Source organism: Euphorbia lathyris, chromosome 8, assembly GCF_963576675.1.
Source record: "Euphorbia lathyris chromosome 8, ddEupLath1.1, whole genome shotgun sequence".
In the NCBI taxonomy this organism is placed as follows: Eukaryota; Viridiplantae; Streptophyta; class Magnoliopsida; order Malpighiales; family Euphorbiaceae; genus Euphorbia; species Euphorbia lathyris.
This window is the reverse complement of record NC_088917.1, coordinates 66,232,503-66,244,062: the sequence shown is the minus strand read 5'-3', so window position 1 is coordinate 66,244,062 and position 11,560 is coordinate 66,232,503. Positions and strand designations below refer to the sequence as shown.

The 11,560-nt window shown below is 34.3% G+C and overlaps 1 protein-coding gene across 1 annotated transcript; it reads left to right on the top strand.

The window, feature by feature from the left end:
- The first annotated feature begins 4,886 nt into the window (after positions 1 to 4,886).
- Positions 4,887 to 10,002, top strand: LOC136203868 (uncharacterized). Its single transcript, XM_065995089.1, has 5 exons — positions 4,887 to 5,594; positions 6,140 to 6,243; positions 6,552 to 6,728; positions 6,868 to 8,783; positions 9,763 to 10,002. The coding sequence occupies exons 1-5, from the start codon at positions 5,410 to 5,412 to the stop codon at positions 9,898 to 9,900; spliced, it is 2,520 nt and encodes an 839-aa protein (XP_065851161.1). The 5' UTR covers positions 4,887 to 5,409; the 3' UTR covers positions 9,901 to 10,002.
- Positions 10,003 to 11,560: the final 1,558 nt, after the last annotated feature.

Below are 11,560 nucleotides of genomic sequence, written 5' to 3'. Positions count from 1 at the left end.
AAGTTAAAAAATCTTTAAAAATAGTAATTTGTATGGAAAAATATGGTTCTAACCAAATTTAATTCTTAGATTTTTCATCCATCATTTTAACTTAGTTAATTAAAAAGTCTTTCATCAAGTCACCCGAGGTTTCTCTCTAGACCAGAACCGCGGCCACCCCTCTCCCAAGGTCATGTAAATAAGGTGAAATTCACTCTATATAGTAAATTTCATTTTATTTTAGAGTATAATTATATATGTTGCTAATTCTCCCATTAGGAGTGAAATATTATTTCAAAGCAATTATTATCACATATTTATGAACACTATTAATGAAACTTTTTTTTTTTTTGAAAGCCTATTAATGAAAAACTTATTAATTTAATTTGACGAACTTCGTTTTTTCCTTAATGAAACAAAGTGTGCACTATAAATTATAAATGTGATGATGGAAGAAACAAATTAAATTAATTACGATGACTTCATGGTTTGAATAGTAAGAGTGGAGCACTATAAGCATATTCTCTTATTCCATAATAATAATAAAAGCATATTACCTTAGAATGGGCTCCATGTTCCAGTGTTTATTTTTGTTGTGTGAAGCTCAGTTGATAATATATTTACCTAATTTTCGAGTGTTTATTTGGTTAGTTAGAACAAATTGTCAAAGAAAAAAATTGCGTTGATCAACAAAATAAAGACGAATAAAATTAGAAAAACATTTTATCGTGTCTTTTTTAAAAAAGGTAAAATAATTTTCTAACACTTTTTTCGAGCCGTGATTTCCTCATCCGCTTCTTCTTTGTTTTTACTATCCAACTAACCAATATCATAAACGGATTGGATAATGGGTTAATTTGAGTTGACCCGTTTAACAATTTGTGAATAAAATAAAAAAAACGAAAAAGCAAGAAAATTGTAAAAACGCAAAAGATTAGGAAAAGCGGAAAAAAATGGAAAAACGTGAAAACAATAAAAAAAACATGAAAAATTGAAAACAGGTTAAAGCAGTGAAAAACAGAAAAAATATGAAAACATGAATAAATGGAGGAAAAAATCGAAAAAGAAAAAGGGGGAAAAGAAAATGTAAAAACGGGAGCAAAATGGTAAAAACATGAAAAACAAAAACAAATTTGAAAACGTGAAAAACGAAAAAACCATAATAACATGAAAAAATACTAAATTTCAAAAATAGGAAAAAGTAATAATAATAATAAAAGAACAAAAATAACGAAAAAAAATATTTGTTCACTTTTTTCGTTTTCACTTTTTTTTCATTTTTTTGAATTTTTTTTTTGTTTGTCGCATTTTTTTATTTTTTTTATTTTCGTGTTTTTCCTATTTTTTTCTGTTTTTCCGTATAATGAAATTATGAAATTTGAGCTAAATTTTAATGAAATAAAATATAATGAAGATGTTAATTGTAATATGTTAAGATTTTAATTTTATTTTAATTAAATTTAGTTAATCGAGTTAAATAAGTCAACATATGTAACTCGTTTAATAAATGAATTGTGTCGTGTCAATCTATTTATTAGATGTGATGGATCATGTCAATTTGTTTATTAAATGGGTCATGTGAACTCGTGTACCCACTTTGACAATTTTAATTTTGGGAGTATTAATATTATGTTTGAAGACATATTTATATATAAATATTTAAATTTCGGATACATTTAAATTTCGGTTTTTGTTAATGATTTTTTTTTATATAAATTGTATATATAGTTATTACAGTTAAAAATAAAATTATAAATATAACATTTATATATTTTAAGTTAGTGATAGAAAAATATTAACACACGGATATAACAGATAATATTTTTCAACATTATAGCCAAACACTAAAAAAAATTTATTTTTCAACAAAAAAATATCTTATTTAATATTTTCCAGCAAACTAATATTCTAATATAAAATGTTTATTCTTTGATAAAATGAAGATGAATCTTAAATGGATTTTGCTATTTACCGTCTCCATTCGGACAATTTTATCTTTGCATAAAAAAAATTGAGAGAAAATTTCAAAATTTGGCCTAAACGATGCGGTATCCGCCCCCACCTTGCGCCGGGCGGATGCCGCATCCGTTTAAGCCAAATTTTGAAATATGCAAAATCGTAAAAATTTTAGTGACGAAAAATACTAAATCGTTCAATTTTTTTTGATGAAAAATGCAAAATCGTCATGAAAAATATGTATTATTTTCCTGAGTTCTTTGATAAAAAAAATATAAATTTTAATGTTTCCGACTCGTAATCATCCATTTTCGGGGTTCGGGTTGTCACACATCAATTATTTTCATAATTTCAATTATTGTTGTTCGAGTTTATGATTTTGCAGAGAAAATTTTGCGTTTTTTATCAAAATGATGAGAAGGGCAAAAAAGTCCAATGGAGGCAATGATAAGTAATTTAGGGGCGGTATTTAGCAACTCACATCTTAAATTGAACTTGTGAGAGAAAATTACAAACAGAGAAAAAATACAGAACAAGCAAATGAGGTTTCACAAGCTCTACAAACCGTATCTATAATAGTTTCTAACAAACTAATAACTACGCCTAACTAACTAACTAACTATGAGTTACAATTAACTTCAACAAATTAACCATGATAAACTAGCCATGGTAAACTTAATCTTACTCTTAATCCTAACACACCTCTCAAGCTGGTGATGATGAACATTAATCATGATAGATATACGGTTATTGACTAGGTCATAATCATTTGATTTTGTAAATATTATGGTTAGCTAGAATATACGGTTATTGACTAGGTCATAACCATCAGATTTACAGGGGCCTGCCAAGTTTCGCCTGCTGCAAAACCAGTAGAGACACTCGCAGTCAAAAGCTGTCGTCTGCCATTGTCCCTCAGCTGCACTAAGTTCCATTCCGCCCTTAGTTCTGTAGCCTTTTCGATGACATGTGCGATCGCCTCATCTCCCGTATTATGAACCACACGGTTGCGCTGGAACCATAGTAACCAAGCCATAGTAGCGACCAAGATTCATCCCACGGTAAGACAATCCACAACCTCTCGAACCAATCTCCAATAGAATTTACCATAATTTTCCATCGTCTATCGAAGCTAATTTTTTTTCCATACATGTTTAGCCGACGGACAGGTGAGTAGAGCATGTAACACAGATTCTTCCCCCATCCACATTGCGGGCAAACTTTGGCAGCATCCACTCTCTGTTCATAAAGTTGCGCAAAAGTTGGAAGGATATTCTTACAGCTCTGCCATACAAAATGTCTAATTTTAAAGGGAAGGTCAAGCTTCCATACCCACTCCCAATTTTCCATTACTAGCATTAAAACCCGATGCTCTTCCTTCAACATTAGACCGCATACCTTCAGCTTATAAAATAAGCTGATTTTATAGTAAATTCTCCCAACCGAGTAGCAAGCCAATAAACCTCATCTATTGATCTTCTCAACTAAGTGGTAATTTCTGAATTTCTAAAGCTTCGTCCATATTAAACAGGGTCCGAAATGCACCAATATTCTATTGATTCCGTAAATTCAACTTTATGCAACTTCGTTAGAGACTTTTTGGCATTAAGCCTAGGAACCCATTTTGACTATCAAATATCAATATTCTCCCTATTTCCAACCTTTCAACACATGCCTTGTTTGATTAGCACACGTGCCTTTAACAGGTCCCTCCACACATAACTATCATTATATCCACTTTGGATATTAAGGAAGTCTGAATTCGGAAAGTACTTTCCTTTAAATATCTTGGAGAAGGGACTATCTGGGGTTTTTAATAATCTTTCACGTCTACTTCGCCACCATAGCTAAGTTGAATGACTCAAACCAACGAAAACCCAGTTCGCTTTCTTTCTTCGTTTTATACAACACCTCCCACGCCAGCCAGTGGATTGCATGCTTCTCTATCTACTCATTTGGACTTATTTTGCCATTATATATGTAAAACATAGTTTAAGGTAAATTTTATAAATTATACATATAAACATAGTATAAAATTTGCAAACATGCATGACTCGTGATGTTATAAAATTGGTATTTCCTAGCATCTACTTTGGTATATTATTCACAAATCAAAAGAATGAAGTCATCTCTCTTCCAACAACAACAAAAAAAAGAATGAAGTCATTTTACGATTTGTTTTTTTTTAATAAAAGACTAGTACAACAAATTCATATTATTATTATTGATATACTATTACTATTTTTCTTAAGAAATATCAAGGTAGTTTCCTTTCAGAAAAAAAAAATGTCAAGGTAGTTCAATCTATACACATATAAATATATAATAGACTTAATACATCATTTCCTCCTCAACTTGTCCAACAAGTTGATTGACCTCTGAACTTTAAAAATGTTTAACCCATTCAACTTATATAAAATATTCATATACCCCATTAAATTTGTGTAAAATACAATATTAATTATTCGGTTGCAAAAAAGTAAGCTGCACGCGGAAGATGTGTTGCACACGTCTTAGAATATTATTACATAATTCATAAAATAAATTATAACATATTAAAAATAAAGTTCTTACTTGCTAAGTGTAAAATTTATCTTTTCTAATGCTAGTTCTGTATATCTGAATCGAACTTCAAACTGGTCAAACAAAGATTCAACACCTTACCACTCGGACCAACTCTCATTGGCATATTAAGCGCATATAATATATAGTATAAGTATAATTTGTTGTGGGGTATGAAAAAAATGGCAAAATTTTGGTTTTTTGTGAAATTTTCCATCTAACAAAAATTCATCATAGAAAAAAAAAATTGCATTATAGAAAAAAGACAACTCAACAACTTATCTTCCTTTTTTTTCTAGAAAAAAAAAAAATATTCACAAGGAGATCCTATTACCCAAACCACCAACCAAAAGGGGGTCAATCAAGCTCAAAGCCTCCATTTTTACTCATCTCTCTCTTCAATCAATTCATCTTCTCCGCTCCTTCTCTCTTTCTACAAACAAATTTCTTATTTTTCTCCCTCTTTCTTTTTTCCCCCTCTCTGTCTTTTACTAGTAAACTTCTTTCTTTCTGATCTTATCTTTTATTGAAGTGGAAGACGCAAGTCTCTCACCTATTTATTCATTATTTAATTCTCTATTTTTATCAATTTCCCTTTTCTTCTGTAATTCCATTTCTCCAATTTCATCATCTTTCTCCCCCTTTTAGTTCTAATTATAGAAAAATCTCATTAACATTTCTCTGCCCACATATTCTTTATTCCTTCTCTTGTTTCTCTTCCGAATTTTGTTTCTGAAACCTCCGTATTCCGATTTTCAAACTTATTCTCACGTGGGTGTTTATTTCAATGGTTTTTTGCAACCTAAATGATGCCGAAATTTTGCTTCACAATATGTGGTTTGGTTGAGCTATGATTATTGGGGTTTGATTGGTTTTTGGGGATTTGGGTTTGTGTAGAATTGCTCCAAATTCATGCCGTCAGCCGCAATTGAGCAGGCAATGCCCGAATCGGCTTGTTTGAATCCTACTGACGAGATACGGCATCGTTTTCCAAATCTTAGAGGGGTTCAATGGCGTGTAGATCTCGGGATTCTTCCATCTCCCTCATCCTCTACGGTTGATGATCTCCGTAGAGTCACTGCCAATTCTCGCCGGAGGTATTTTTCTCTTATCTTTTCGTTTGTTAAAAGTTTGTCATTTCATCTGTGGGGTTTCCTTGTTCATCGCTCCTTTTTAAAAAAAAAAAAATTAGTGTCTGATAATTTCTTAACTGATTTTTGAATGATGATTTCATGTTATTTAATGCTCAACATAAATAGATTTTCATTGATTGTAACCGCAAATGCACTATAGAATGTTTCTCTTTGCTCCTTTTGTTTCCTTTTTTATTATTTAGTTTTGGCCACAAATTTATCAATTATGCTTTGTTTTCTAACATTTATGGTTTATGATTATTTTGAAGTTTGAGTTTACCTGACAATATCATACTAATGCTCTTTATAGTGGGATCCGGTTATAAATTCATAGAGAAGATAAAAACCTAATCTAGGGCTTTGTGAATTTTCATAGTTGTTCCTAAAAAAGAAAAGCATTGTACTTCAAATAGGCAGGACATGATAAAATGTTTTTCTTAATCACAATGTAATTTGCTTGACGAATTCGGAGGATTAAAGTCTGGTGTGCCCTTTCCATGTTTTATCAGATATGCTGGTTTACGGAGGCGGCTCCTCGTTGATCCTCACATACCTAAGGACGGAACTAATTCTCCCAACCTTGCTATAGACAATCCATTATCACAGAACCCAGGTAAAAACTCAAACTTTTTTTATTCAAGTCCTTATTTTTTAGTGTACTTAGTGTACATGTTCTACCGAGTATTAATCTTAATTGGACGAGATATTTGGCGTCTGCCGTAGTTTTGTTGGTATCGAGTTATTTACTCATTGCCTGCTTTCGGTTTTACATGAAAGCATTTTAATCTGTTAGTATTGGAAGGAATAACGATGTCCACTGCTAATGTTTTCGTGTCGGTGAAGCATGTTCTAGTTGTATATCTTGTTTTAGATGATGCATTTTGTAGTTCGTGTTGATTATATTGCAAAACTTTCTTGCAGATAGCACATGGGGGCGTTATTTTCGGAATGCTGAACTGGAAAAAACAGTTGACCAAGATTTATCTCGTTTATATCCTGAACATTGGAGCTATTTCCAAACTCCTGGATGTCAGGGAATGTTAAGACGAATTCTGCTGTTGTGGTGCCTTAGACATCCCGAATATGGCTATAGACAAGGTAACTTGAGGATTCTCTATCTGTTTAGTCATTGATCTCTTTGCTTTTTAATTTTATTTAAATGTCCGATGTAGAAAATAAATTATAATACATATATATAGAAATATAATATATCCTTTCTCTATTTGGTTTTCATTAGGAATGCATGAACTTTTGGCCCCTCTATTATATGTTCTTCATGTTGATGTGGAGCATCTTTCCGAAGTGCGGAAGCAATATGAAGACCATTTCACTGACAAATTTGATGGCTTACCATTTCATGAAAATGATCTTATGTACAATTTTGATTTCAAAAAGTATTTAGATTCAATGGAAGACGAGATCAGCTCTCATGGTAATGCTTCCAAAGTTAAGAGTCTTGCTGATCTTGATCCCGAGATACAAACAGTCGTATTACTAAGTGATGCTTATGGGGCTGAAGGCGAACTGGGAATTGTTTTGTCTGAGAAATTCATGGAACATGATGCTTACTGCATGTTTGATGCTTTGATGAATGGAGCAAATGGTGTAGTTGCCATGGCAGACTTTTTCTCTCCATCCGTGCCTGTTGGCTCTTATTCCGGATTGCCTCCTGTTATTGAAGCTTCTGCTGCATTCTACCATTTACTATCTGTGGTAGATTCATCTTTACACAGCCACCTTGTTGAACTTGGTGTTGAACCTCAGTATTTTGCACTACGCTGGTTGCGGGTTTTATTTGGTCGAGAATTTTCTCTTCAAAACCTCTTAATAATATGGGACAAAATATTTGCAGCAAGTAACAGTAAATTAGACATGGGGAACGAAAATGGTGCAGAGTCTACTTTTTGTATATTTACTTCAGCACGGGGAGCATTTATCGCAGCTATTGCAGTTTCTATCATACTATACTTGAGATCTTCACTGCTTGCAACTGAGAATGCTACTACTTGTCTGCAGAGACTGCTCAATTTTCCAGAGAATATAGATCTAAAAAAACTTACCGATAAGGCGAAGTCTTTACAGGCTCTTGCACTAGGGAGCAGTTTCTCATCCCTCCCTCCCCCATTAGCTGGGGCTTACAATCACGGTAGATCAGGGGCTTACACCCACAGTAAATCAATGCTGGTTAGAGGTCATACACTTTCTTTTGATTCTGTTTCTCCGAGAACTCCTCTAAACGTTGTGCCTGACAGCTATTGGGAAGAAAAGTGGAGAATTATGCAGAAAGCTGAAGAAGAACTCAAGCATAGTAAATCGGAAAAACAGAATCAAACCCGAAAGAAAGGGTGGTCAGATAAAGTGAAATGGACTCTAACTAGAACAGAGTCCGACCCATCTCCAGCAAAAGTTGGGTCTGCCAAGAAGGTCTACAAGCCATCTACTAGACGGCGATTACTTGATGATTTATCTCGTGAACTTGGCTTGGAAGAAGACACTGAGAAACGAGAAGCGGATGAAGAAGTTTCCGACCACAAGCATCATATTTGTGCAGAAATCGAGGAGGACCGAGAAAGTGTTAATAAAGACTGCACTTTCACAGCTGAGGAAAGAAGTCCGAGTGGAAATGCTGGTAGCGAGGAAAACTCGTCTGTGTTCTCATACCCTCCTAGTCCTCTTAGTGGTGCTAACAATAATGAAATTGACACAGAGAAAAGTAGTGTTGCCTCAAATTTATCAGTTTATGAAACAGATGATCAACCTGACACGATCCAAGAAACAGATGATCAGGTCGATGCTATTCTTGAAGACGGAACTCTTCCTGTTTCCCAGCTTCCGTACAATACGCTTCTAAACCCTGCAATCAACAGTGAACCAACGGGAAAACCTCCAACTTTGTCGAAGGAGCGGAAGCTTCTTTCAGGTAAATTCCAATGGTTTTGGAAGTTCGGACGAAGTAGCGTTAGTGAGGAGACATCTGGAGGAAATGTAGCGCCGGAGGCTACGAAATCTTCGGAAAGTGTTAGCAGTCAGAACAGTTCAATGTGCTCTGCTGATGATGGATTTCCCAAGTCTATTGGGAAAGGAGATGTCGTGGACCAGAACATGATGGGTACTTTGAGGAACCTAGGCCATTCTATGCTTGAACATATTCAGGTGAAAAGTTTGTTCTTTTTATTGTCTCCAAAGCTATGTTGCACGAAAACTCTTCTTTATTAGCGTTTCCACATCTCGTATCCATTTCCTTTCCTGTTTTCATCATCGTTTCCTAGCTATATAAGGGCGGCCCAGTGAGCGAGGGGTCCCACCACAAGGGTGTATTGGGGGCAAGCCTTCCCCTGCCAATTTTATTGGCAAGAGGCTGCTCCTAAGACTCGAACCCGTGACTTCTCGGTCACACGTCAACAATGTTTACCGTTGCGCCAAGGCCGCCCTCGTTTCCTAGCTATATATTTTGAAAAATAACATTTCCCGGTTTCCGTTTCCGTGCGACATAGCAAAGTTGTGTTTCATTATATTTTATACATTCTATAGGGCTTAATATATAATTACACACTCCAATCCAACTTGGCACCCTGTACTTCTACTTGGACTTTTCACACACTTAAACTTATCAATTCTGAATTGTCTGCCAAATCAGCAAATAAGGGTGGCAGAGGCGTATAATTGACACGTGTTGGTGTGTGATAGGTTCAAATAGAAGTATATGGTGTCAAATGGCATGAAATGTCAAGTTTAGGTATGTAATTATGTATTGACCTATGATATGGGCTTTAGTATTATTCTTTTGGCTTAATACATAAGAGCCCCGAACTTGGCTAAAAAACCCGATTGCCCCCTAAACTTTAGAGATGTCGCATTAGTCCCATGAAGTTGCTTAAAATGACTGAACTTCCTTAAAGTAACCTATTGACCCCCTTAACCCGCTTCAACTTGTCAAAATCTCTTATCCTGTCACATAACACTTGGAGGGTTAATCATGTCAGTTTAAGCTTATGATGTACGGACACTCCTCTTTGGTAGTGTTTCTCTATTTCATTTACGTGTCCGTTTTCTTTCGTTTGAAGGTTATTTGAATTGCATTATCTAATCTAACTAAACTCTGTTATGAATGAATTTGGAATTGGGGATGCAGGTAATAGAGTCAGTTTTCCAGCAAGATAGAGGTCAGGAGAATTTCTCCAAAAATGTAATAGTTGGGAAAGGTCAAGTTACTGCTATGACTGCCCTTACTGAGCTACGAAAAATCAGTAATCTTCTATCTGAAATGTGAGTCTGTTCCAGCTTAATTATATATATATACCTGTATATATAGCTATTGTAATTAGTATTCTTTTAGTGGAAAAATAAAAATGTGACTTGTGGCTTTTCTCTATATTTTTGCTACTTTATTCAGAGACTAAATAATTTATTTTCATTTTTTTTTTTTTGTCAGAAGAGGAAGGAAATATATAAATGTACAAAATATGTTTATGATAGTAGAATTAATTTAATCCTTAGGAAAAATTCCAGTATTATGCTTTATCGCTAATATTGTAATTTTGTTGAATAATTGCAAGATTTTAACAGTTTAATTAATTTCTGAAGTGGGAAGCTTATGATTAATTTGAGTTATTTATTTGTTTCCTATAAGTGGACAACCGAATTTTTTTAAGGACAATTAAATCAAAGAGTGTGAGAAAAATATGTTTGATAAATAATTACAATAAGGTCCATTTGTGGGATCGATCCTCAGCCTTTTAATTCTAAACAATAGATAAAAAAAATATTTGGTAAAAATTCAAATCAGTTGTTTTTTTTTTATAAAAAATCAATTAATATTCGCTATCTATTAATAACAAACAGGAATAAGTGAAATAAACGGACTCTAAAATTGTAAGATTAAAAGTGTAACTACAGTGTTTTTACAATGGATATTGTACATTTTTAAATTAGCAAGTAAATTGACATAAAAAAACTATAGAGGTAAATATATAAAAGAGAAAATTATAAAGAGGGTAAATGTTTTCCAAATGGAAGGATTGTAAGGAAATTTTAGGGTGTTGTTAAACCCAGCCCCAATTTCCCACCTCTAGCCCCGTGGAAGGATGAAATTACCCTTTCATAGGTTTCGGGGTGGAAAAAGCTATTTTTTTTCTCTCTCGATGCACGGGCGTATGGACATCACGCCTCACCTCATGGTGGGGCGTATAAAGATCACGCCTTCCCGTGTGGTCGGGCGTGATAGCCCTACGCCTCACCGTGTGGTCGGACGTGGAACTATCACGTCCGACCACACGGTGAGGCGTAAGGCTATCACGCCCGACCACACGGGAAGGCGTGATCTTCACATGCCCGTGTATCGAGAGAGCAAAAAAAATAGCTTATGTATCCCGTAAATAGGCCGTTAAACCCGTAAATAGTCCGTTAAGCCCGTAACTACATAAATGTACTTAACAAAAAAAATTTAAAAACATAAAAATTAAAATAAACATTTATAAACATAATAGAGTAAATTTAATATCTACAACAAAAAGTGTTTAAATGTATGAATGTGTACAACAAAAAATCAGCTCGCCCGACGCCACGCATCCATAAACTCATCCATCTTCCTCTTAATGCGTGGAATATCCTCGTCAGATCGGTGGGTAGCCGATAGTTGGGTGACACGCCACAACCAGCTAACCCACTGCAAAAAAAAAAAAGTAATAAATAAATATTAAAAATTAAACACATATAAACTAATACTAAATAATAATATTAAATAATAATAAACTTACAAATTCGCTGTTGGCGCGAGCATGCTGTACCGGTCCAGCCTGTGGTGCATGAAGGAGATGGGGATGCGAATATTGCATATACCAATCCATATAAGCAGGATCACAGGCAGTGGGATCGTATCCAAATGGTCGGCATCTCCTCCGATCAATGCCCCGAGCCGATGGAAATCTCCG

Excerpts from the sequence above, each read along its gene's own strand:
- LOC136203868 (XM_065995089.1), top strand. The coding sequence starts at position 5,410 with ATGCCGTCAGCCGCAATTGAGCAGGCAATGCCCGAATCGGCTTGTTTG. Across the intron at positions 5,595-6,139 it reads ACTGCCAATTCTCGCCGGAG|ATATGCTGGTTTACGGAGGC; the intron begins GTATTTTTCTCT and ends ATGTTTTATCAG. Across the intron at positions 8,784-9,762 it reads CTATGCTTGAACATATTCAG|GTAATAGAGTCAGTTTTCCA; the intron begins GTGAAAAGTTTG and ends TTGGGGATGCAG.